Raw genomic sequence first — 26,717 nt, 5'->3', positions numbered from 1 at the left:
TGTTACCACATGATAATGTTTTGCTAATCACTTTGCGTATTTCAGGTTATGATGTACAGAAGATATTAGTGGACTGTGGTAGTTCAGTTAATATTCTATTTTGGAAGGCGTTTAGCGGAATTGGTTTCGATGAGTCACATTTAAAGCCCCCAAAATTCAGTTTGTATGGGTTTAATGGAACGTGTACCAGACCAGCTGGAGAGATAAAATTGCCAGTAAGAGCGGGGCCTCAAACGGTGATGACAAAATTTGTGGTCATCAAGCACCAGTCTGATCATAATGCTATATTAGGAAGGAAATGGATACATAAAATGTGTGCTGTTCCTAGTACATTTTATCAAGTTTTAAGACTCCCAACCATATCTGGTTTACATGAGATTAGGGGTGATCAGTCAGAATCAGAAAAGTGTAATTTTGTTACAGTAATGGGAATGATGAAGGGTAAAGCCCAAGATATCTGGGGGCGTTGTGGAAAACTCTACATAGCAGTTACAACAAACTTCACCTGCCGACATCAATATGCAGATACAGGAGCAGGTAAAGTTCACTCAAGAGCTGAAACAACATGAGGAGCAACCATGGGAAAGAAAAACAATAGAAGCGGTGGAAAGGATTAATATCAGGATAGGAGAAAGTGAACATCATACGTTCATTGGTACAAAAATGGATAAAATTATAAGAAAGGAGTTGGTAGTCTTTTTAAAGGAGAATCAGGATGTTTTTGCATAGTCGATGTCGGATCTCACTGGTATCGATCCAGATATATGTACGCATAAGTTAAATATGGAAGAAAACGCAACTCCAATACATCAAAAGCACAGAAAGGTGAGACCAATATACGAAGAAGCGGTGCAAGCAGAGATACAAAAGATGTTAGATAATAACATCATCAAAGAAGTCGAGCATTCTGAATGGGTAGCAAATATAGTGGTTGTGCCCAAGAAAGATGGTAGAGTTCGGATCTGTGTCGACTTTACTGATGTAAATAGAAAGTGTCCAAAGGATCATTATCCTATGCCTCGAATTGACGAGTTGGTGGACCGAACTGCTGGTTTCGAGTTGATTAGTTTTTGTGATGGTTATTCAGGATATTTTCAGATTCTAATGGCTGTACTAGATCAGTTAAAAACGGCATTCGTGGTCAATGGAGGAATATACTGTTTCATCATAATGCCATTTGGTTTAAAGAATGCTGGAGCCATGTACCAAAGATTAGTGGAGAAGATATTCAAAAAACTCATCAAACGTATTGTCGAGGTCAATATCGATGACATGGTCATTAAGTCTATGAAAATGGGAGATCATATAAAGGACCTCGGTACTGTATTCAGAATACTGAGAGAGTTTAATATGAAGCTTAATCCGGAAAAATGTACATTCGGGGTCAGCTCGGGCAAGTTTTTGGGTTATATCGTTACGAAGCGGGGTATCGATGCTAATCCTGATCAAATATGAGCACTTCAGCAAATGCCGTCACCAACAATCCGAAATACAAAGGTTGGCGGGAAGGATAGCGGCGCTAAATAGGTTCATCTCCAGAACTTCTGATCGCTGTAAGCCACTTTTAAGTTGCTCAAAAAGAATGTCAAATTTTGTTGGAATGAAGAGTGTGAAGAAGCATTTTCTGAATTAAAGAAATATCTCCAAGAAGTACCGACTCTAACAAAGCCAGAGGAGGGAGAAAGTTTGCTCCTTTATTTGGTTGTATCAGATTTCGCTATAAGTTCTGTCTTGGTGAAAGTTGAAGGCGGGTTGGAAAGACCAGTGTATTTTCAAAGTAAAACAATGCTCGAGGCTGAGACTCGATATTCAATGCTAGAAAAATATGCTCTGGTGCTATTATTCTCATCTCAGAGGTTAAAACCATATTTTCAAGCACATTCAGTGATAGTGATGACGAATCTTTCGTTAAAGCAAATTCTGGCAAGGACAGCAAAGTCAGGAAGGATGTCTAAATGGTCTGTACTCATAAATAAATTTGGAGTCGAATATCGAAACCGTGTGTCAGAAAAGAGTCAGATATTAGCTGATTTCCTGGCTGATTTTCCATCTGAGGATGCCAGTTGGGGCATGGAAGAAGAGGAATTTGCAATGCTGCAAGAGCATGAAGATGATATCGATGCAGATGATCCATGGGCTGGAACGAATGGTTGGAGACTATTTGTCGATGGATCCTCTGGAGGAAAAGGTTGTGGCATCGGAGTGGTGTTGGTTACTCCTGAAAATCAAAGGCTCGAGATAGCAATAACGTTGGGTTTTCATGCATCCAACAATGAGGCTGAATATGAAGCTTTAATAGCTGGGCTCGAGATGGCTAAGTCTCTCAATGTTAAAGAATTGTCGATTTTTAGTGACTCGATGCTCGTGGTCAGTCAGATCAATGGGGGATACTCAGCAAGATGTGAAAATATGGTGGATTATTTGAATTGTATAAAATCCAAGTTGAAGTATTTCAGCAAAATAAGATTTCAGCATCTCAACAGAAATGAGAATAGGCATGCGGATGCCTTAGCATATGTGGCAGCGATGCTAGAAAACACGGAGGGTTGTACTCTGCATATCGAAGTGCAACAAAAGCCTAGCATCGACATCGACCAACAAGAAGTCATGGAAATTGATACACTGGGGGCGTCATGGATGGAAGCATATATTTCATATCTAGCGGAGGGAAAAGTAGTGGAGAATAAAAATGAGGCTAGAAAAATTAAGTCGGGCGCCCAAAGATATGTATTGGTTGATAATGAGTTATATCGAAAGAATCCTAGAGGGCCACATTTGAAATGCATATCGTATGAGGAGGCGCAGCTAATCATTGTGGAGCTTCACGAAGGCGAGTGTGGAAACCATTCAGCTGGTAGATCGTTGGCAAATAAAATCACGAGACAGGGATATTTCTGGCCTCCAATGCAAAGGGATTGCCTTCGATATGCAAAAAAGTGTGTAAAATGCCAAATTCATGGGAAAGCCATACATGTTCCGGCTGAAGAGTTACATTGTGTTTCAAACCCATGGCGTTTTGCTCTATGGGGGATGGATATTGTAGGACCGCTTACACCAGGGAGAGGTAAAAGAAGGTTCATATTGGTAGTCACAGATTATTTTACGAAGTGGGTTGAAGCCATAGCTCTGCAGCATATCAAAGAAAAGGATGTCATAAATTTCCTTTTTGAATGAGTCATATGTCGATATGGATTACCATATGCTATTATATCAGATAATGGGCCGCAATTCGAAGGAGGAAAGGTGAAAGTTTTTTTGGAATCTTATAAGGTTAAGCATTTCACATCGGCACCATACTATGCTCAGGGTAACGGGCAAGTAGAGGCAACAAATAAGACCATTATGGATAATATCAAGAAAAAACTAGAAGACAAGAAGGGTCTTTGGGTGGATGAGCTAAATAGCGTTTTGTGGGCTTGTAGAACAACACCTCGAACAGCCACGGAGGAGTCACCTTTCACTTTGGCATATGGTATGGAGGCGGTAACGCCAGCTGAAATGGTGTAATCGACATAAAAAACAAGGATGATAGGGAGCACTAAGAATAATGAAAAAATGGCTTCAGAAGTGCTCAGTCTCGAGGAGACAAGGGATCAAGCAAGGGTAAAACTCGATTCCAATCATAGGCAGCTGAGAAAATCTTTCAACAAGAAAGTTAGAGAGAGGCATTTTCAGGAGGGTAACTTGGTATTAAAAGAGGTCACTCAAGCAACTAAAGAAAAAGGGGCTGGCAAACTAGCGGCAAGCTGGGAGGGGCCTTATATCATTCACAAGGTTGGAGTAAATGGAGCTTATTACTTAAAAACGGCTGAAGGTGTAATATTACCAAAGCCTCAAAATGTAAGCAATTTGAAAGCATTTTACCAATAAAGGACATTTCAAGTATCATGAGGTAATATTTGGTATCAAGGTTATACATTCAATAAAGATATTGTCATAATAAATATTTGTATATACAGAGTTATATGATTGATTGCAGGTCAATAAAATCCTGTTCTTGGCAGAAATGCGAGTTCAGGTCAATAAAATCCTGGTGATCTGTAGATCCTCATCTCAATACCAGGTCAATAAAATCCTGTTCTTGGCAAAAATGCGAGTTCAGGTCAATAAAATCCTGGTGATCTGTAGGTCCTCATCTCGATACCAGGTTAATAAAATCCTGTTCTTGACATAAATGTCAAGTTCGGGTCAAAAAATCATGATGATCTGTAGATCCTCATCTCGATACCAGGTCAATAAAATCATATTCTTGGCATAAATGTGAGTTCATGTCAATAAAATCCTAGTGATCTGTAGATCCTCATCTCGATACCAGGTCAATAAAATCCTGTTCTTAGCAGAAATGCGAGTTCAGGTCAATAAAATCCGGTGATATGTAGATCCTCATCTCAATATCAGGTCAATAAAATCCTATTCTTGGCAGCAATGCGAGTTCAGGTCAATAAAATCGTGGTGATCTGTATATCCTCATCTCGATACCGGGTCAATAAAATCCTGTTCTTGGCAGAAATGCTAATTTAGGTCAATAAAATCCTGGTGAGCTGTAGATCCTCATCTCGATACCAGGTCAATAAAACCCTGTTCTTGGCATACATGCATGTTCAGGTCAATAAAATCTAAATTTGAGCATAAAGGCGAATGGAGGAGATATGGAATACATGGGGTTGATTGATCAACGCCAGAATACGGATGAAGTAAGGTATGTTTTTAGGAATAATATTTAAATATAATGTGGATGTCGAGTGTCGAATATCGACATACATTTATTTTTATGTCGAAAACAGAAGCAGATATTAGTAGTTAAGAAAGCTAGTATCAGAGATAGTACGATAATATTTCATTAGAAAGAGAGCAAGGGTATGCGAAGCAGCCTATCACAGGTTACAATAGAAGATAAAATGTAAGAAACAAAGTTAATCATAATTTTCATCGTCATCTTCATCTTCATCTTCTTCTTCATCTTCATCATCACCATCTTCACCATCATCTTCATCAGAGTGAATATTGGGAGTTTCTTCATTATCATCTTCGTTATCTTTGGCATAGTCATTACAATGGGGATCTTTCAACCATTCATCGCTAGGGGCATTTTCATTTTCTTCCTCATCAGTTTTTTCATTTTTGTTTTCTTCTCCTTCTTTAGGCTCTTCTTCTGACTGTTATTCCTCATCAGAAAGGTCAGTGGTGTTGGAATCAGACCAGTGTTCTGGGGAAGAGGGAGAGGGGTCAGGATGATTGGGTAAAACCATAGTAATGGCCAGAATAATAAGGAAGAAAGAATGGGCAGTCATGGTGTTATTTGTAAGAAAATTAGTGAAGAGTGTGAAAGTTGTATGTTAAAATGCAAAGATTGTAAGGCATTTTATAGAAGAAATAGTAGGATGAAAAATTTGTTTATTAAGGATTTGATAAGAAAAAGTGAAGTACTAATGGTAGGTGGGCATGAAAACGAGGAAGAGGTACGAAAAAGTTGTTTTATTCGTTGTATGCGCATGGGACAGTCAAAGGTTTGAGAGATGTTTGTGTAAAGTTTAATAACTTAGTTTAGTACAAACAGTATTGGTATTTGAGCCTATACTTTGTGAGTCAATAGAATATTTAATTGTTATAATAAATGCATGTCAAAGAATAATATTATATGATAAGTATCGATACTACTTTTAGTGGGAGTGGTATCGAAACTTGTTTGAAAATTTTCAGTATATGATAAGTATCGATACTACTTTTAGTGGAAGTGATATCGAAACTCATTTTAAAATTTTAAGTATATGATAAGTATCGGTACTACTTTTAGTGGGAGTGGTATCGAAACTCGTTTTAAAAATTTAAGTATATGATAAGTATCGATACTTCTTTTAGTTGGAGGGATATCGAAACTCGTTTTAAAAAATATAAATATATGATAAGTATCGATACTTCTTTTAGTTGGAGGGGTATCGAAACTCGTTTTAAATATATAATTATATGATAAGTATCGAGATTTCTTTTAGTTGGAGGGTATCAAAATCGCTTTTAAATATATAAATATTGATAAGTATCGATATTTCTTTTAGTTGGAGGGGTATCGAAACTCATTTTAAATATATAAGTATATGATAAGTATCGATACTTCTTTTAGTTGGATGGGTATCGAAACTCGTTTTAAAAATATAAATATATGATAAGTATCGATACTTCTTTTAGTTGGAGGGGTATCGAAACTCATTTTAAATATATAAGTATATGATAAGTATCGATACTTCTTTTAGTTGGAGGGGTATCGAAACTCATTTTAAATATATAAGTAAATGATAAGTATCGATACTTCTTTTAGTTGGAGGGGTATCGAAACTCGTTTTAAATATATAAATATATGATAAGCATCGATACTTCTTTTAATTGGAGGGGTATCGAAACTCGTTTTAAATATATAAGTATATGATAAGTATCAATACTTCTTTTAGTTGGAGGGGTATCGAAACTCATTTTAAATATATAAATATATGATAAGTATCGATACTTCTTTTAGTTTGAGGGGTATCGAAACTCGTTTTAAATATATAAGTATATGATAAGTATCGATACTTCTTTTAGTTGGAGGGGTATCGAAACTCGTTTTAAATATATAAATATATGATAAGTATCGATACTTCTTTTAGTTGGAGGGGTATCGAAACTCGTTTTAAAAGTATATAATTATATGATAAGTATCGATACTTCTTTTAGTTAGAGGGGTATCGAAACTTGGTTTAAAATTTATATACATATTAGAGAAGAGGAGTTTATTTACTGTTTAAAGGTGGTAAATATCATAAGTGTTGTATGCAAGAGGAATCTATAGAAGGCAAAAAGATATTTTGGTCACATATCAAAAGGAGTTTTAGAAAGATTACAAAAGAAGGTTTAAATCATAATCAACATTTAAAGCTTGTCATCGGGATCTTGGACAAAAAATAAATGGATCATTGTATCAAGATTACAGTGATAGAGTAATAAGACAACAAATTAAAGTGGAGTAAGATCCTCGTTGGGGTTCAAATCAGCTTTCTTTGCTCCTAGAAGGATGTCGAGATCAGCACTAGGAGTACTAATGAAAGTGTCAGGATTAAAAGGTGGAGTAGATATCTCTGGGTCGCCAGTCCCAACAGCATCATTTACATGAAGGGTAGAATCTACAGCATCGGTATCAGCAGGTTCGGAGGGCAACTCGATTTCAGTGTCAGAATCTAGCCCTTTCTCTTCGGCAACATCGTCAGGAATGTATCTCCATAAGCTTCTCATGGTCTCGGCCACATATTCCATATTGGCAGCATATGAAGCAACTTGGGCATGGGCTTTTTCCAGTTCAACTTCGAGATTGTTTTGTCGAGTCGTCCAGGTAGTTGCAAAGGAGGTTTTGGTTTGAGTAAGTTCTTTCTCCATAGACTGATAAGATGCGGACAATTTCTCATTCATAGCTGAGGTGTCGTCAAAAAATTTCTTCATCTTGGCAGAATGTTGTTTTTCGGTCTCGAGAGTTTGCTCAAGATGATGTTTATCTTTCTTCAGTTGAGCATTTTCTTCTCTATATATTTAAAGCAAGACATTTCATAATCAAATTGCCCCACCGCAGCAATTTTGACCTGAGAAGGAGAATATATGATTTATGAATAATAAATAAGTAGATAAGAATAAGGGAAATCATAGAAACTTACTTTTTCAATAGAAGAACACAGAAGTTGAAATCGTTCATCGGAGCTGATTGCAGCAATTACTCGCCTATCCCGAGGAAGTATAGTATTTGTCACAAGAGCTTCCCCGAGACAGGGTACTGCAGGTTCAGATAACAGAGAAGTAGTGTTTTGGACGTTGGTTTGATCTCGCCTAACGAGTTTAACTTCAAAGTCACTGGAGGGCAAAGAAGAGGCAGAAGCAATAGGATTTATGTTAGGTGGAAGGGTGGAAGTTTTCTAAGGTAAAGTAATAGATGCAGTGTTAGTAGGTCTGATGGGTTTGCTTATTTTAGAGGCTAGTGGAGCCAAAGGATTGGATGGTTCTTTTCTTTTCTTCGAATGATGAATGGGATCGACATTTTTATCTCGGGAAGAAGTAGGAGCTTGGGAAGAGCTGCTATCCGTGGTTTTCTTTTTGCTCAAAATCTTATCCAATAATTTTGAGGATTTGACAGGGACTTATGGAATACAAGATGCCATATCTGTGAAACATAAACAATGCTGATCAAATACGTCATTCAAAAGAGGATAATTATAGAAGTAAGGAATTTCTTGTTTGATTTGAAGGAAAATATCTACAGTAATTTTAAAACCAATTTGCATATATGTAAAATAACATGGGGGAGTATTAACAGGTAGTTCAGTAAAGTTGAAAGTCGTTCGTAGCGTTTGTTCAAAAGAACAAGGTTTTAAGGGACAGGGTTTGGAAGGTAAGGAATCTTGACCTCGAAGAACGGAATTCTTTAAGCAGTATAAAGGAGCAACATAGTTGGCAATATCAATGAGTTCGACAATCAGTTTTGGGTTGCCATAAATATCAGCGCCAGTTCGAACATTGATCTCTTTATCAGTGCCTTTTAGAAGATCTGTTACTCTAGCAGATTCCCTAAGACTTCTCATCAAAGATGGTTTAGGAACTGAAATAAGCTCGCAATAGTAGATAAATCAGAATCAAGGCTCGAGATAAAGAAGGAGAGGATATCGAAAGATAACATACCATTGAGGTTAAAAACAGGGTGCGCCAAAGATGGAACTGCTATCGGTTCAAGTGATTCCTACCGACCAGAAACAATGATAGGGTATAATGGCCATCGGAAGTCAATATCTCGGTTTATCCTTATAATACCAGCACGGCCAATTCGTTTCTTAGGATAAAAATAACCACTGGGTACTTTCGTATCATGGTTATTTTTCTCGTAACGTTCAAGAAAGGAATAGTGTTTTTGGATATCGATAAGACGAATTCTCTTCGAAGACCGGACATCGGGTTCAAGACGAGAATTGTAGAAGTTGCAAATGTACAACAATCTCTAAAAGTTGCCTGTGCCTTGACCAAGAGAGATGGCCAGATAGTTCAATACTTCTCGGTCAAGGGTAGAAAGGGGAAGGCGTAAGCCGGCAGCCAATTGACCAACAGTGATAATGGTGGTGTTGAGCTCGCGACTTTGGCATTGAGTTCCTTTTTTACTTCCAGCATAGTGTCGAAGTTGGACGCAGTCTGGAATTTGATAGACAGCTCTAACTAGATGTAAGTTGGGTCTTTCTAGTAAACAAGGGTTCAAGCCGCCACTCCAAATACTCTGGTCATCAATAATCTCGCGATCGATGTCAGAATCAACAGTCTCGAATGGATGGCAGGGTAAACCATCAGCCAAATAGGAGGCATGCCATTCTGGTTCGGCAGACTCAATTCGTTGGGATGACGGGCGTATGCGAGACGAAGTTGATGCGAAGTGCGAGACTTCAAGACTTTTCGCTCGACATGGTGGTATCACTAAAACAATAAATTTTTATTAGAATTATATCCTTTATCTGAGCTACTATCGCTATATATAGTATAAGTATATAATATATTATGTAATAAACACGTGTCGGTGTCTCGAGATGATAATGTCGGGTTTCGAGGTGAAAAGGTGTGTCTCAAATGCATACGTTCTTGATGTCGAAGTCGAGATTGTTTCGAGAGAGTACGTATAAAGTTAACACAAATTTTTCTCCTAGCCATACTGTCAAAGATTGGTGTTAAAAATCTAGTTAGTATAAGGGTACACAAGTAATATTCAAGTATTCAAAGCCTAAACGCTAAGTAACATAATCTAGAAAAAAGAAGATGGTAAGATCAGTTAAAATATTTTCGAGAAACTATGGAATCTGAATAAGAAATAACATATTAAGTTACTTTGTAGTACTAACCTGATATTGTGCAGAAGAATTTGTTGAAAGTAACACCAAGTACAGACAAAATGAAGCTTTTCTGAAGACGATAATGGTGGTGGGGTTTGGAAAGATAAAGCTTTTTGGGAGAAAGTGAAGAGAGAGAAAGCGGTGAAACTCTTTTTATAGTGAATATTTCGTGATAACTGTTCAGATTTCTAGGTGTAACCACCTGATTTTTTGAAATTTTTAAAATTTGAAACTGTTCATATTTTGATAGATTCTCGTAGCATTCAAATTTTGCAAGTTGAAATTTGAAAGTTTCGAGAGGGGGCGATGTCATGGGCAAATATCATCAATTCCATATTTCGGCAGTTATTATCGATATTTTGTATTACAATTGATATGTTGCAGGAAAGCGGGAAAAGGAAAGGAGGAAGGAAAGGATGGACACATGTCAAGAGGGGATTGGTCCAAGCTATTCTAAAAGAACTATAAATAGACTAGCAAGAAAAAGATTAATTCATGGGAGATCATTACAACAAAATGGAAAACTGAGAGTAAGAGAGAGAAAAAGAGAGAATACTGTAACCGATATTATTACTCAAGAACAAATATTATTTCAACTCGATTTCAATCTTGATCTTTCATCTTAGCAATTCATTACTGTTAATAGTGATCAATTTCTTAAAGCACTACAGTTAGGCTCAAGAACCTGTGTAAGTATTTGCATGCTAGAACTCGTCCAAACCAGATTTTGCAATATAATGAGAATAGACCTAGAGCGTTTCTAGACTGTTTCTAAAGTCGTACTAAAAATTTATTTATTAGAAGTTCATTCCTTCTAGGATTTCTTAAAGATGGCCAATAGGTGCAATCACCTTTAAATCCTAGAATACCTTTAGCAGAGATGGACATGGCAGAAGTTTTCCCTAAGAATAACAGTTCATTGCCCAAGCTTTCCACCTGGACCCACTGCAGAAGACCATCGAAGTTTAAAGGGTTAACGAATATTACCCACCCCCACCCCAGATGAGCTAATTAGAATTTCCCCCCTACTAGATGGGAAATTAGGGTCTCCCACCCCAAATACACACAAAAAAAAAACGGTCAATCCAAGTTGACTTTGTTTTTGTGTGTACTTGAGAGGAGACCCTAATTTTCCCATCTAGTAAGGGGGAAATCCTAATTGGCTCATCTAATACGAGGGTAATACTAGTTAACCCAAATTTAAATACTAGAAACATCATAGTGAAAATATGCTTTATCCAACCTCCAGACCAATTGAATAGTTGCGAAATCTATAAACCATTAATAACTCTCCACATGATTCCACCAAGTAGTTGGTAATAAAATTGGCCTTAATAGATTCTGGTCTCTTCATAAGCAGTGTGTCCAAAACCTTATGCTCAAGCGTTTCTAATTCCAATAGCTCAAAACATAATAGTCTGTTACATTCATTTAAACCATACAACACTCCCTGCTTATGGAACAAAAGGTCTTGAATAAACACTTTCTCCTCCTGTTTCTGCTCTTCCTCTTCATATGAACCTTGATTTTATTTTTCTTGAATTTCGTCCCAACTTTTAATTATAGCGTGTTTATCTTTCTTCTTAACGATACCAAAAACAGAACATTCTGTGTGGTGAGGTCCACACATCTCGATAATGTCACTAGCATCATAAATTAACTTACAACAACATCTTGCTGCAGCTAAATATTGCGAAGAGCCTGGCACTGATGATATAATAGCCTTTCGGAAATTATGGTGTTATAAAGCTCATTCAATCTCATAGCCTTGCATGGTACGAGGAAGAGTGATATGAGTTTGGTGAGCATGTTGCAACTATTCGTTGTATGGATAAAAATGGAATGTCGAAATGATAATGTCATTGTTTGTGCAGTTTCAAGTAGCTAAAGTAATCGTTTTGAGTGGTTATTAATTGGTATCTATCTTTGTATGTGTAAATGTTATATTTCGTATAACTTTAGTAGAGTGAGTAATTTGGGGAGATGGATTGGTTAATTGGGTTTGACCGAGTTCGTATGGATGAATTGCCTACGTATCAAGTTCTCTCTTTGGAGGGAACTTGAATCAGGTCAGACGTAGTTCCTATCCCCTTTATATAGAAAACCTTGGTGGTCATTCCTCTTCTTTAGTGTCAGGTCAGATCCTGATCTTCAGGTCATGATGGCGAGTGATGAGATGCGCGACTGAAGCAACGGCCTTGAATGTATTAGTGAAGGCGTGCGTTACTAGCCTTTATGGAACGGGGTGAGTGAACACTATAGAGGTCGCTCCAAGACGAGGTCGTCCATTCGACTCGAGTCACTTTGGAGTGAGGTCGTAGGGTGAGTATATGAGGTCGTTAGGTGAAGTGAGTCTGTTAGTTCGCTGTGAAGCGATTTGTCATGAGTTTGTCGGGGAAGGTGTCTTCTGATAGTGTCAGTTCGTGATAGAGAGACAGTTGGGTTCGCTATGAAGCGAATTGTTATGAGGGGGGAGTGCTCTCTTGATGAGTTGTGTTGGACACGTGTATAATATACATTGGTTGTGTATATTAGCCCCTTACACAACCCCCTCTCATTAGTTCGTTCCTGTTCATTAGGGCGAGCTGATGAGAGTTTAAGTTCACACATGGAAAGCAGATATATAAGGTAATGACTGGCTGTCCAGAGGAATTTGTGAGGAGTGTAAGTTGGATAAACAGGTTTCTTCTGTCCTCTGGGGAAGTTCTTGGATCTGGAGGAGGTGATTGTGGTAGTTTGACCGCCAAATTTGAAAAGGAAGGTCGGTGATGTTGCTGATAATGTGTGGACCGTCAGAACTTGTGATGGGAAGATGGTGATGGATAGTCCATCTCTCTCTAAAACTATTGACCTTAGTGAGTTTGACTTGGATGTTTTTTATAAGGGGGTCGTCTACCTGGCTTGAGTTACTTTGGAGTGAGCTCATGAGGCGATTTCATGTTGATTTGCTCCTAGCTTTAGATCGTCCTGCATATAAGTGACCAATCTGTAGGTTGGGTGGCGCTTTAGTAGACTGAGTGGCCGTTCCAACGTTGAGTTTCTCCTGGACAAGGTCGTCCACCCGGCTTGAGTTACTTTGGAGTGAGCTCATGAGGCGATTTCATGTTGATTTGCTCCTAGATTCCGCTCTCCATTGGTATGATACCATGATAGCTCGATCCTAAACTGGTCCTAGAAATATAGGTCCCCAGCTGGCGAGACTATTTATCCAGCTGGAGTCACTTTGGAGTGAGCTCGTGAGGTAAGTTCATGTTGAGTTACTCCTAGCTTCCGCTCTCCATTGGTATGATACCATGATAGCTCAATCCTGAACTGGTCCTAGAAATATAGGTCCCCAGCTAGCGAGACTATTTACCCAGCTGGAGTCACTTTGGAGTGAGCTCGTGAGGTATGTTCATGTTGAGTTGCTCTTAGCTTCAAATCGTCCTGCATATAAGTGACCGATCTGTAGGTTGGGTGGCGCTTTAGTAGATTGAGTGGTCGTTCCAACGTTGAGTTTCTCCTGGATGAGGTCGTCCACCCGGCTTGAGTTACTTTGGAGTGAGTTCGTGGGGCGAGTATGTGATGAGTTGATCCTGGGCGAAGTCGTCCATTGGTATGATACCATCATAGGTCGATCCTGAACTGGTCCCAGAAGTTTAGGTCCCCAGTTGGCGAGACTATTTACCCGACTGGAGTCACTTTGGAGTGAGCTCGTGAGGCAAGTTCATGTGACGATTGCTGAATTTGATTAGATCTTTTGTAAGTCGTCAGCACGGTGTTTTAGTTGGCCTGAAAAAGAAATGCAACCTTACACGTGGCTGTTAATACAGACTAATGGTAGAAGATCCGTCCGGATTGGTGAGGTGCTTCTATCTGTGCATTTGTTTATTGGCGAAGCCCCCCAGTGTATGGTTTGCACTATGCGACTATGATTATACGTTGATCTTGGTGTGGGCATATGACTGATATCGATCTGCTCTGAGTATGTGAGATCGGGGGCTATTTGTGGCTAGGACGTATTGGAGCGTACTACTGGTTGATTAGTACGCTTCGTACTATGTGGTTTGTTAATGTCTCTCTTGAGTAAGAGTGAGTTTTGAGTTAGCTACTGTGTTTTTCATATGGACGGAGTTTCTTGGGTGCATCGTCCTGGTGTAGTGTTCGTCTCCCTTGTTATGGGGGATTCGAAGTGTGACTTCGTGGTTATCACAGTTCGTTAGTCGTTCTAATGTGTGTGTGGAAGCGAACTGGTTTGACATTGTGAACTAGGTATTTTTCTATACTGAATTGTAAGTACGGAGAAAAACATGTTCCATGAAAGAGGGATAACTTTATTAATGAACAGAAAGGTAAGACATTGACGAAATAAAGAAAACATGTCAAATGGATCTTTGTGAAAGCCTAGATGGTCCTTTGCTCAGATGATAACGGTTCTTTGCGAACTGTGTGTACCGTGCTGAATTGGCTGATGTTCGCTGCCATACATTGTCGTTGTGGTAAGCGACCTAGCTGTAGGTCAGTGAATCTAGACGATATGGGTGGATCCACTTGAGAACTGAGAGTGTGGAATGGGGGGAGTCATGTTTTGATTTGGTCTTGACTGTTGGGACGTGTGTTTGAGTAAAAGCCCCAGTAGTTCGAACTCTCTTTTGTTTTTGTGGTTTGCCACTGTTGGCGTTATGGTGGGCGTAGTCCCTTTGTTCTCGACCTCTGCTAGGTTGTTACAGTTCGTTGTCAACGAATTTCTTTAAGAGTCCTTTGCTGATCAGGTACTGTATGTAATTTCTCAAGCACTTACACTTGTCGGTGTGATGGGAGTGAACTTGGTGGAATTGACAGAACGGCTGACCGGTAACGTTTGGAATTGGTTTGATGTCCAGTTTGAAAAATGGAGTGTTTCGGATGCTGTTGAAAATGTGGCTTAACGATCTAGAGAGTTTCACAGATTGAGTTATGCCATAAGGGATAACTAGTTCGATTTTTGGAATCGCTAGGTACTCATATAGATAACGTTTATCGAGAAGGTCTTGAATGTGGTGTTTTAAGTGCTGACATTCATTGGTGTGGTGATTGCAGAGTTGGTGATAATGGCAGAAGCGATTGCCTTGTTTCTTGGGGAGCTTGTCTGCTCTCAGGGGGAGGGGTTGAAAAAATGGAATGCGTTTGATTTCCTTGAGGATTTCTTCCATTGGTTTGGATAGCGAGTAAAACTGTCTATTCCCTCGTCATGTTCTTTTCTTCTGGTGGTTTGAAGCTACTTCAGGCTTGGGTATTGCGTTCCTCGTGCTATATTTGTTGTCATGGTTGCGATGGTTCTCTAGTTCGTATGGAATTGGAATGTACGGCGTGGTCTTTGTGGTTCTGCTAGTTCAGTCTTCTGAGTAATCTTCTGGCTGGAGTGGTCCGTCGGTGTTAAATGCGTTGATGCCAGAAGCAGGGCGCCTGGTTAGGAGTGAAGTTCTCCTCAGGTTTTGGTTGTCTTCTTCTAAGTTTGAGATTGCTTGTTGCATTGTACTCACGGTAGAGACAAGTTGCTTGACTAAATCCATGAGGATTTCCATGCTTCGTGGGCCTCAGAATAACAACTTGATTGTGTTATTTTCACTAGGAAATCGACCCGCAAACGGCGCCAATGTAAAGATTATATTTCGTCTAACCTTACTAAAGTGAGTAATTTGGGCAAGATGGATTGGTTAACTGGGTTTGACCGAGTTCGTATGGACGAACTGCCTACGTATCAAGTTCTCTCTGGAGAGGAACTTGAAACAGGTTAGACGTAGTTCCTGTCCCCTTTATATAGAAAACCTTGGCGGTCCTTCCTCTTATTTAGCGTCAGGCCAGATCCTGGTCTTCAGGTCATGATGGCAAGTTATGGCGATTGATGAGATGCGCGACTGAAGCAGTGGCCTTTAATGCATTAGTGAAAGCGTGCGTTACTAGCCGTTATAGAACGGGGTGAGCGAACACTATGGAGGTCACTCCAGGACGAGGTCGTCCATTCGACTCGAGTCACTTTGGAGTGAGGTCATAGAGTGAGTATATGAGGTTGTTAGGTGAAGTGAGTCTGCTGGTTCGCTGTGAAGCGATTTGTCATGTGTTCGTCGGGAAAGGTGTCTTCTGATAGTGTCAGTTCGTAATGGAGAGACAGTTGGGTTCGCTATGAAACGAGCTGTTATTAGGAGGAGTGCTCTCTTGATGAGTTGTGCTAGACACATATATAATATACATTGGTTGTGTATATTAGCCCCTCACAGTATGTAAGGTCATATTGTGTTTCCTACTTAATAAGAGACATGAACATGATATGTATTTCGTCCGAGTAATTTGTCCTGAACATGATATGTATTTCGTCCGAGTAATTTGTCCTGAACATGATATGTATTTCGTCCAAGTAATTTGTCCTCTCTTAAACTTAAACAGAAGATCGCAATCACCACATGCAATTATGTCGCGTGTGTATACGTACTACATGTCATGCTTCCTGAGTTCCTAGGTTGGTAAATTTCTAATATGCATGCTGTCTTTCTTACTGTCAGATTATAGAGGACTGAAAAACGTATGTGGTCACTGAAGAAGTTGAAGATTTGGGGGTGTTGAGGATTAAGAAGATTAAGAAGATAGTTGAGGTGTTGTCTCCTTCACGGAAATCTGGAGGGACAGATGTAGAGACTACAGAAGCTGTTGCTGATCTGGGAGTAGTGTGGTCTCCTCGAGGTAAGCCTAGAGGAACAGAGGAGTCGGCTTATGAAGCTGTTGTGGATCACGAGTCGATGGAAAACAATTAAAGTTATCATTTCTTCACTGATTGCTACATATCTTTACTACACACTTGAATGACGCGATATATTTTTGTTCAGAATGGTGATGAAAATCGATACCTTATTTCCTTGGAATACTATCTTATTTTGAAATACTATCTTGCCTCGAGACCATAGTTCGGGATTTTGGAATTATCGAAATTCCAACAAATCCAAAAACCAAAATTCATAATATTTCGACTCATGTCATATTCAGAATTTTAACTAATTTCGGAATCATCAATATTTTAACCTTATATTGTTTTTTCCGGTTTTTTTAAAAACCAAAATATTAGGCAGAATTCCGATATTCCATTCGGAATCATGAACACTGCTCGAGACTAGAGAAATAAGAATCTAACTCCATTGAAGTGTGTGCTAATTGTTGCTCATAGATCTAGACCAAGATCTAACCTGAGCTCAACGGTAAGCCCAAATCGGCCACATCATTGGTCCTCGGTGTGGTCACTATAAACATCTTTAATGGTGACACCAATTCATGACCAAACACCAAACTCTTGAAATTTTGGTAAAAAACTATTTTTGGAGAGACTAAATCATTCCAACATAAAAAAAAAATCATCAAACCAGTTAATTTAGTGTTTGGTTTAATATTTCATCAAATGTACGTCACGGCTTTTCCAACACCGTGTCACCAAATGTATAGCTTGTGGTCCCTTTCAAAACAAATAAAAGACACTAATAACTAACAACCACGTCATTGGTTTTCATATTATTTTTTATTGTGGTCCCTCAAGACAAATAAAATTTTGGCCCCCCAAGGTAAATCAAATTGTGGTCCCCCCAAGACACATCATTTGGTGTTGAAAAGTTAAGTCTAGTTGGCTCATCTGGTTAGGGGTAATAATAGGGGTGCAAGTGGATATCCAAATATTCGAATTCGTATTCGAAAAATCGCATATTATCCGAAAATTTTGGATTCAGATTCAAATAATTTTTTATGTCCGAACTGGTTTCGGATGAGGATTCAGATACTGCCATATCCGCATCCGATAATATCCGATCCGATTTTAAAAATTAATAGTTATTATAATATAATTTATTTTTTTATTTTTTTATTTAATAAAATATTATATAAAATCATAAACTAATAATATAAAATTATAATAATAAATGACAAATATATATATATATATATATATATATATATATATATATATATATATATATATATATATATATAGAATTCTCTAAAAAGTATCTATTTAAGTTAACGTAAAATAAGTACGTACGTAAAACTTCACCTACAAAATAAATTCAAAACTAATTTTTTGTAGTTATGAAGTACTCACCATAATGATTATCTTTCCAAAATTTAAGTTTATTTGGAAACCTCTAACATAGATAAAAATTGTTGGCATCTTTAAAAAAAAATCTAATAGTCCAGAAATGTTAAGTTTTTGTAATCATTTTTTACCAATGTTAGAGATTTCCAAATGCGCTGAAATTTTGTAGAGATGATCTTAATATTGAGTATATCATATCCACAAAAAAATAGATTTGAATTCATTTTGTAGGTGAAGTTTTACTTATGTACTTATTTTAAAGTTAACTTAAGTAGCTTACTTTTAAAGAAGGACTGGGAGGGATCAATATACCATGGTTTTCATATGGCCCACAACGTCACCAACAAGATGAACTAGAACCTAATTTTTTTGTAGATATGTCCAACAAACCATGAATATCACATCCACAAAATTTCAGCTCATTTGATGATGTTTAACAATGTCAAAAGATGATTACAAAATCGGAAAATCTGGACTGTTAAAAAAAAAATTAAAATTGTCAACAATTTTTAAATAGGTTATAAGCCGAATTTTTGTGGAAAATCTATCTATAGTTAGGAGATCATATCCACAAAATATTAGTTTTTAACTCATCTTGTAAAGGAGCGTGGTATTGTAAAGGGGCGTGGTATAAACCATGGTAAACATCTCTCTCTCTCTCTCTCTCTCAATATAAATACGTACGTAAAACTTCACCTACAAAATGAATTCAAACCTAATTTTTTGTGGTTTTGAAACACTCACCATAATGATTATCTTTCCAAAATTTCAGTTCATTTGGAAACCTCTAACATAGATAAAAATTGTTGTCATCTTTAAAAAGAAATCTAACGGTCCAGAAATGTTGAATTTTTGTAATTATTTTTTGTCAATGTTAGAGGTTTCCAAATGAGATGAAATTTTGTAGAGATGATATTAATATTGAGTATATCATATCGACAAAAAAAATAGGTTTAAATTCATTTTGTAGGTGAAGTTTTACTTACGTACTTATTTTAAAATTAACTTAAGTAACTACTTTTAAGAGAAAGAGTGAAAGACTATATATATATATATATATATATATATATATATATATATATATATATATATATATAGTGGTAAAATGAATTATTCAAAGCAAACACAATTTTTAATTAATTTTAATTTTCGGATCATATATTATCCGATATCCGATTCGGATATCCAAAATCGGATTCGGATAAAATTTTTAATATCCGTCATATTCGGATTCGAAATAAATTTTCGGATTCGTATATCAAAATCCGAACCTATCCGTTTGCACCCCTAGGTAATACTAGTTAACCCTAATTGGCACATCTGGTTGGGGGGTAATACTAGTTAACTCTATCAGAAAACCCAATGTATAACTCTCACTCCATAGAACAATCCTGCGGGACTGTTTTGCATCTAGCTGATGTCAGAGACAATAAACCTTGGGTTATTCCTGCAGGTTCTTGCGAATGCATTTTGAAAGCACTTATAAAAAATGCTAGGCTCCTAGCAATGTAGACCTAGATTCTGTAACTTTCAACAGCTCCTGCCATTCCTGGGCAGTTGAGTCTGCAGTTCAAGTTTTATGGACTTCACCACATCTGACTAGGGTGAGTTAATTGACAAAGATGGTTCGATCATAGCAAACACTGTTCAATGTATGTAGATAGAACTTATGATGGGTAACAACACTTAGCGGTGTATATTTTACTCTATGTTTCCAAACTGTGTCCAATCTCCAATCCACATAAATCAAAGTTTACAAAGTGCAAAGGTTATTAACCAGCTACAACGCATACGAACATAGAAACCACTAAACATGTCAACCCAAACAAATATAAAGATGCAGTTTCGTAAAAGCACCATAGCGAGAATTCAGAAAGTTTACTGGGTAGAGGATGCCTGAAGCAATCCATCTCTAATCTGGGTAGCAACTTCACGAACAGCACCAGGTCCATGAGGGATGAATACAGCCGATGATTTAGAGGAAGCGCCGATCTCCTTCAAGGTATCGAAATATTGTGTAACAAGAACCATGTCCATCACATCCTTTGCTGAAGTTCCTGGTACATTGTCTGAGAAACCTAGCACACTATCTCTTAGACCATCGACAATCGCTTGACGCTGCCGGGCAATACCCAAACCAGACAGATACTTGGCCTCAGCCTCACCCTCAGCTCGCTTAATCTGCACAATTTTCTCAGCCTCTGCCTTCTCATTAGCTGCCAACCTCATCCTTGCAGCTGATTAAAAGTCAACTGGTTAAAAGAAAGATTATAAAAGGAGATGCATGTTCTATGTTACTCGATAAACAATTACTAGGGAAGATCAGAAGATGTCATTCTAATGATCTAATTACCACACTGACGAAATGAGATTTGCTTGTTTTATTGCATAAATGTTATACCTAATTTACCATACCATGTTCTTATATATCTACCTCATTGACTCGTCATGATAGGGAATATATAACTCAAACTGTCCCTCCCCCCTCATCATTTAAGTATCAGCTGATCCTTGGTTCTGATATAAGTGTGGAATATTTACATACAATACGTCGCTTGATAGGACAAGTCTCTAAAGTCTCCTATGCCAAAAGCTCTAACCTATACAACCCTTCACTGGACAATTTAGTGAGATACGGTTCTAATTAAGATTTTTAGGACAAACTTTGATTGACGGGTCCAGTGCTATCGAAAAATGTTTTTCCTTGAACGAACTCTATATAGTCAAGAAAAGGCTAAAAGTATACAAAATTCTGAACAAAACTAAAGGAGAAAAATATTTACCAGCATTTATTTCATTCATTGCTCGCTTCACATGCTCATCTGGTTCTATATCAACAATGAGTGTCTGAACAATCTCGTACCCATAGGCAGACATAGCCTGTGAAACATTTCAGATGTAAGTATTCACATTTACATTTGGGCTCTAAAGCTGTAACAAAGATCATGTGAACAATTCTCACCTTTTCAAGTTCTTCTTCCACAGCTCTAGCAATATCATTTTTTTGCTCAAAAGTGTCATCAAGATTAAGCTTTGGAACAGTACCCCTGATCACTGAATATTTAGAAACAGAAAGTTCAGTTTACAATTGTAGTGGTGAAAAAACAATCTTGAGTACTTGATCCAAATTCCAAATTTTACCATCAAACACATATGCTTGAATTTGAGACCTCGTATTGCTCAGCTTATAAAAGGCATCACTTGCATTGTTAGCTAGGGCACGATATTGAATAGATGCAACAACATTGACAAATACATTATCCTGCAACATATATGAGAAGAAAAGGATCAACTAGGTTTACTAGCATACCATAGGAGATCTGAACTGAGATGTAAAAGCCTAATTAATATAATCTAGGAACAAAAACTATAACAAGGCCCTTTTGAATCAAGCTTTGCCAATTTAACGTTTTCACAGAGATAGATGGTTTAAAAATCCTTCAACTGTTATGCCTCTGTCCTTACAAGAACAAAGTCCAAAAGTTGGTTCAAATATGAAGAGATAGTGTCTGTATTTTGACTCCATTCTCCATTATAGAAAAAGTTTGGACTAAACATCTAACAAACCTTAGCATCAAGAAGGGTGACAATATCTGTTAGAATACTAACGTTTTCATCCCTACATAGAATTGAATGTCTAAACATAAATTTTCAGAGAGATAAGAAGCTATTTAGTTGAGTAACCAGAGAAAATGTAAGGCGTGATATGGATGTTGTGGTAGAATTGGCACCTTTGTCTTAGTTTCACACTTCACATCTAGCTGCTGCAAACGAAGCGACAGATGGCCTGCAACCTGAGAACCTAAAAACCATGGAAGGCAGTGGCATCCTGGCTCCATTACTTCTTGAAACTTTCCAAATCTCTCCTTGATAGCTACTGTGGATTGATCCACTTGAACACAACAGCATAAGAAACTACCCATGCTACTTCTCTCTTATATCTTGCAACAAATTCCAATGTCAGCATTCCAAAAGACAATTTGCAGCTAACCCAATGGTTTCAAGTTACTATCAAAACATCTATCTAGTTTAACATACATAATTACAGTGTAAGACAGATGCCACAAGGTAGCAATAAAGCATACTCAAGGCCACCCATACAAACAACAATTTTCTCCAAACATAGAGCCTCCAAGCAAAAGTTTTCTTCAGGTTATAGGCAACATATACGTTTGAGAGAAAACAACAGATTACAAGGACCCACAAAGTTTTTCTCAAAATTGTACTGCAGACATGATAATAGATCACAACAGCAAACTACAAAATGAAGCATATAAAAATTATCTATTCCACTACAAGCTTCTCAGTTAGTCCTCGAAGAATCCTCAACGAGCTTTTGTCAAATAGAAATGTTACCACACTAGGATCAACATAGAGAAATATGAAGAAGAAAAAAAAGTGATGCAGATTTCGATTGGAGTGACTTCCCCTTAAAAGCCATTTAAGCAGTACAATTTCCACTGTTTCAAAACTCTCAAGGGAAGATGAAATTAACAAAATTGGGCTAACTTACATTGACACGGATATGAAGTGTCTGACACAGGGAAATATAAAAAATTGAGTTAAATCACATACAACGTGTGCATGTGTGTCCGACACAGACACGTGGATACGTATCCGACACGGATTATTTTTTAAATATAGCGTGTTCATGTAACACAGAAAGTGGACCTTAGTCTTCCCCCCTTCACTATCGCCCTCCTCCAAAAGGAAAGAAAAACAGATTTCAATGAAGAAATAAATTGTAACTCCATGCTATATGCAATTATTTCCTGAAGTTCTTTATTTTTCCGACAAATTCAAAGATTGAAACCCAGCTACATATTGCCCGATTGGCAAATAATATGGGGCAAAAAGAAGAGTTAATCAACCACCTTTAACAATCATTCAAAAAGAAATTATAGAATTCATTTCAACTCAAAGGCAAGGGTAACTTACAGTGGTTTTCTTTCAACACAAGCAACAAAAGGAAGAAAGCTACAAGAAGAGCAGAATAGGGAATGGGGACGACTTCCAAAATTAAAGATGGAATTATCTAGGCCAAACAATTTATAGACTATGGAGACAAGGGAGCCTACTTCCTTTAAATTCCCATGAATAAGAGCAGATAGATACCATTTATATTATTTAATGCATACTTGATACTTCTATTAATTTTCTTTCAATAAGGAAAAGTCAATGTATACTATTCCGACAAAGTTCACAACTATAAACTACGAATGTACTCACTACAACCCACTAAAGCCATTTTGATCAATATCAGAACATGTCACAGCAACATTATCTTCCACAAGAGATTTAGGAACAACACGACGATGGATGGTAATCAAGAACCACCTTTTCCTAGTTATGCGTAATGTCATTTTCCTTCCTACTTTTGGTTCACAACAACCATGTAAGGCAATTAGCTTAGCTGTCAGAGCAGGCCCACTTATTTTATATTCATAAACTCAATTAGAATTTGGGTATATAGTAAACTAGAGCGTAGTGTCTAAGAAAGTTCCCAGTGGCAAAGTCATCTAATAATGAGATACCACAAACCTCAGAAATTACGTCAATTATAGAGTATGAAAAGCATCTTATTATTCATGAAACACACCACATCCCAAACATATAAAACGCTAAAAAGAAAAAAAAATAACTAAGTAACAATTATCCAGAGCTGATGTGTCTTATAAACAAAACAACAAATACTGGGGATCAATAACAAACAGATCAATGAAGTACACATAATTCTAACAAGTACCAATTTGGCATATGTGTATGTGTTCAGATTTACGAAATATTAAGAAAATAAAATTTTACCTCAAAACCCACTTTCTCGAAACAAGTTTTTTTCCTACTCCTTAAAATGAGTTTGTGTTTAGTTTAGTTTAATTACAAGTTACAACTATGGCTTTTATTGCGGCTGCCTAGGCAAGAAATGTGGATAGAATCAGTTTTGATTTTTGAGTCTATGTGGACCCATTGTTTTTGAGTAGCGACAAAAGTAACAGCATTTTAATAAGTTGCTCCCAGAAGCTATTTTTTTTTCGATAATACCACATATATTTATAGAATTAAAGCATTACAGCATTACAGGGGTTATCTTGTTTGTTAGGATACAAAATGGTAGCTTCTCCCTTTGTTGCATATGGAAGGCCCATTGTGCTAACTGATGAGCCTCACCATTAGACTCCCTGTTTATCCACTGAAATTTACAGAACTCAAAAACAGAGCTGAACTGGACTACATAGTCTCTCAAGCTCTCATACACCCATGAACACGACTGGCTATTAAGTGCCTTTATAACCTCTGAACAGTCTCCTTCTATATACACTTCATTCCATCCAAAAGCAATGGCCAGTCCTATTGCCACTTCAGCTGCAACCATCTCTGCTTCCTCTGCAGATTTGGCTTTGAATTTCCTAATGCCTGCCCCTATCACTTTGCCTTCCGAGTCCCATGCTTTATTGTCAGGCCGCTCTCCCCGAGCAAGCCCTCGAAAAAAGCAAAGATCAAATCTTAAATTAACACAATCATTAGGAATCACTGGGAATAGTGCATCCATATCATAGTTAACTCTATCTAAAATAAGCTCAGGGGGGTTAGAGATCTCAGCTTTTTATTCTCTTCAAAGCTATCGATGCGGTTGTAGGCCTCCATTTCACTTCTTCTAATGGTTCTTTTCCCTGTTTGGTGCCCTTTGCTCAAACTTGGCTTCATTTCTTGTTTTCCGGATGTTGTTAAGCGGATAACAAGCCCGGACTCTGCGAGATATGTGTTGTTTTTTTTGTTATTACTCCAACTAAGAAACTTAGTGATCCATACTTTTGCATTGTTCTTTGCCTTTGCTTTCCATTCGGACCTAAGCCCTGAGGTGAACCACGCGATGCGGACCACTCACAATCAAAAACAAATGACTATCTGTTTCCATACTCTTGTAGCACAAAAGGCGGGAGAACTCCCCTCCCATATGTCTAGCCTCGGCCTATCCCCTATGGCAAAGCATCCATATACACTTTCCATAGGAACAATTTGGAGGTTAGGCCGGGAGTCTAGCTTGCCATATATGCCTCACCACGGTATGAGTATTAATATTAGAGCTTTTTGCCCTATATTCTTCTCCTTTGAGATGTGTCTATAAGCAGATTTCACGGTGAGTTTTCCGACTTTTCCTCACTCCAAACCATCTTATCCTTTCCTTGTCCCAAGTGGTCCGATTAAAACTTCCTTGATCCTTGCAACTAAGAAAGGAGGAAAGAAGTCAGTGAGCTTTGCTTCATCCCATCCTGACTTGTCCTCCTGGAACAAGTCTGCCACATGAAGATCTTCCAGTCTGGGGTCTTCCACCCCTAGCTCTCTCAGAGTCTTGGGTTGTCCATTGCATGTCACCCAAGGGTCATCCAGAACAGAGGTGGAAGTCCCACTATGTATCCCCCATATCAAACCCCCATTAATCAAGTTGAAAGTTTTGTGTATGCCTTTCCAAAAGTAGGAAGCATACCCAGGTGGTTTCCAAACATCCCCAATCCAATTCTTTCCATATATACTTGCAAGAGTCTTTGTCCATATTGAATCCAAATCAGTAGCTGCTTTCCAAGGAAGCTTGGCCAACATGGCTACATTGATGTCTCTCATCTTTCTAAAACCCAAACCCCCCGCAGATTTTGGTTTTGCATAACTTGTCCCACCCAATGGTGTGGACACTTTTCGATTTTCTTTTTTGCCATGCCGTAAGAAACTCTCTGCATGCTTTGTCTATCTTGTCACATGTAGACTTAGGAAGCATATAAAGTCGACATATTATCTGAGAGGAGTGATTTGAACCACGTGATTTGGATGAGAGTAGCTCTTCCGTACTGGGATAGCACCTTGGCCTTCCAGCCTTTAATCTTATTATGGATCTTATCCACTAAAAAGTCGAAATCCTCTGCCTTCCTTTGAGACAACATAATAGGAATCCCTAAATACTTATCCTTTGGATCAAAAAGCCTCATCTTCCAGAACTTTTTTAGCTTTATTTTGTTTCTAAACTTCAGGTTCCTACTAAAGAAAATGCTTGACTTATCGTAATTAATCAATTGCCCAGAAGCATCACAGTATTCCTTCAAGATGTTCTTGAGGTGTCCCCCATCCTCAAGATTCCCTCTTGTGAACAGGATAAGGTCATCAGCATAGAGAAGATGGGATATAGGAGGAGAAGCTCTCCTAATTTTAATCCCATGGATTTGCCCCTCCTCTTCCGCTTTGGCAATCATCCTTGAAAGAGCCTCAGATAGAATGATAAAAAGATAGGGGGATAGAGGATCCCCTTGCCTCAGGCCTCTTTCAGGGATGATCTTATCAAGAGGCTTCCCATTCAAAAGGACTTGAAAGGAAACAGTGGATATACATTGTTTAATCAAGCTTCTCCACCTTTGGCTAAACCCCAACTTCTCAAAGATGTTATCCATCAAAGACCATTCTACCCTATCATAGGCCTTAGCCATATCTAGTTTTAAAGCAACCCACCCATTCTTCTTATCTTTCATGTTTTTCATATGGTGAAAGAGCTCACAAGCCAACCCAAGAGTATTATCCCCTATATTTCTTCCTTTTATGAAAGCCCCTTGAAAGGGGGAAACAATTTTGTTTAGGTGTCTCTTCAGTCTATTGGCTAACAACTTAGAGATAACTTTATAACAGAAGTTACAAAGACTTATAGGTCTAAAATTAGCCATTGTCTCCGGGTTATTTATTTTAGGAATAAGAGCAATATAAGTTTCATTAAACAT

The 26,717-nt window shown here is 37.9% G+C and overlaps 3 protein-coding genes across 5 annotated transcripts; 1 reads left to right on the top strand and 2 right to left on the bottom strand.

Moving 5' to 3' along the window:
* The first annotated feature begins 732 nt into the window (after nt 1-732).
* On the top strand, nt 733-3,507 carry LOC147498354 (uncharacterized). The gene is made up of 3 exons (XM_086563216.1): nt 733-1,383; nt 1,582-3,064; nt 3,215-3,507. The coding sequence occupies exons 1-3, from the start codon at nt 733-735 to the stop codon at nt 3,505-3,507; spliced, it is 2,427 nt and encodes an 808-aa protein (XP_086419342.1).
* Nucleotides 3,508-19,631: 16,124 nt separating this feature from the next.
* On the bottom strand, nt 19,632-23,958 carry LOC147498353 (hypersensitive-induced response protein-like protein 1). 3 transcript variants are annotated; one of them, XM_086560368.1, is made up of 6 exons: nt 23,767-23,958; nt 21,693-21,902; nt 21,103-21,223; nt 20,924-21,015; nt 20,745-20,841; nt 19,632-20,198 (listed from the first exon to the last, which is right to left on the bottom strand). In XM_086560368.1, the coding sequence occupies exons 2-6, from the start codon at nt 21,882-21,884 to the stop codon at nt 19,840-19,842; spliced, it is 861 nt and encodes a 286-aa protein (XP_086416494.1). In that variant the 5' UTR covers nt 21,885-21,902; nt 23,767-23,958; the 3' UTR covers nt 19,632-19,839. The 3 variants fall into 3 exon arrangements, with proteins under 3 accessions (XP_086416494.1, XP_086416495.1, XP_086416493.1); XM_086560369.1 differs by lacking the exon at nt 23,767-23,958 and adding an exon at nt 23,191-23,401; XM_086560367.1 differs by lacking the exon at nt 23,767-23,958 and adding an exon at nt 22,900-23,193.
* Nucleotides 23,959-24,028: 70 nt separating this feature from the next.
* On the bottom strand, nt 24,029-24,511 carry LOC147498352 (uncharacterized). Its single transcript, XM_086563215.1, has one exon. It carries the CDS (start codon nt 24,509-24,511, stop codon nt 24,029-24,031), a length of 483 nt encoding a protein of 160 aa, XP_086419341.1.
* Between the last annotated feature and the right edge of the window lie 2,206 nt (nt 24,512-26,717).

The sequence above is a fragment of the Coptis chinensis genome, chromosome 5, assembly GCF_015680905.1.
Source record: "Coptis chinensis isolate HL-2020 chromosome 5, ASM1568090v1, whole genome shotgun sequence".
In the NCBI taxonomy this organism is placed as follows: domain Eukaryota; kingdom Viridiplantae; phylum Streptophyta; class Magnoliopsida; order Ranunculales; family Ranunculaceae; genus Coptis; species Coptis chinensis.
The sequence above is the reverse complement of the archived record's forward strand: the minus strand, read 5'-3'. Positions and strand labels throughout refer to the sequence as shown.

What these genes read in the sequence shown, in the direction of transcription:
- LOC147498354 (XM_086563216.1), top strand. Translation starts at nt 733, where the DNA reads ATGTCGGATCTCACTGGTATCGATCCAGATATATGTACGCATAAGTTA. An exon ending in CGGAAAAATGTACATTCGGG is followed by an intron (nt 1,384 to 1,581) that starts GTCAGCTCGGGC and finishes TTGCTCAAAAAG; the next exon opens with AATGTCAAATTTTGTTGGAA. An exon ending in ACCGCTTACACCAGGGAGAG is followed by an intron (nt 3,065 to 3,214) that starts GTAAAAGAAGGT and finishes CTATTATATCAG; the next exon opens with ATAATGGGCCGCAATTCGAA.
- LOC147498353 (XM_086560368.1), bottom strand. Translation starts at nt 21,884, where the DNA reads ATGGGTAGTTTCTTATGCTGTTGTGTTCAAGTGGATCAATCCACAGTA. An exon ending in AGTGTGAAACTAAGACAAAG is followed by an intron (nt 21,224 to 21,692) that starts GTGCCAATTCTA and finishes TATATGTTGCAG; the next exon opens with GATAATGTATTTGTCAATGT. An exon ending in AATGAATGAAATAAATGCTG is followed by an intron (nt 20,199 to 20,744) that starts GTAAATATTTTT and finishes ACTTTTAATCAG; the next exon opens with CTGCAAGGATGAGGTTGGCA.
- LOC147498352 (XM_086563215.1), bottom strand. Translation starts at nt 24,511, where the DNA reads ATGGATGCACTATTCCCAGTGATTCCTAATGATTGTGTTAATTTAAGA.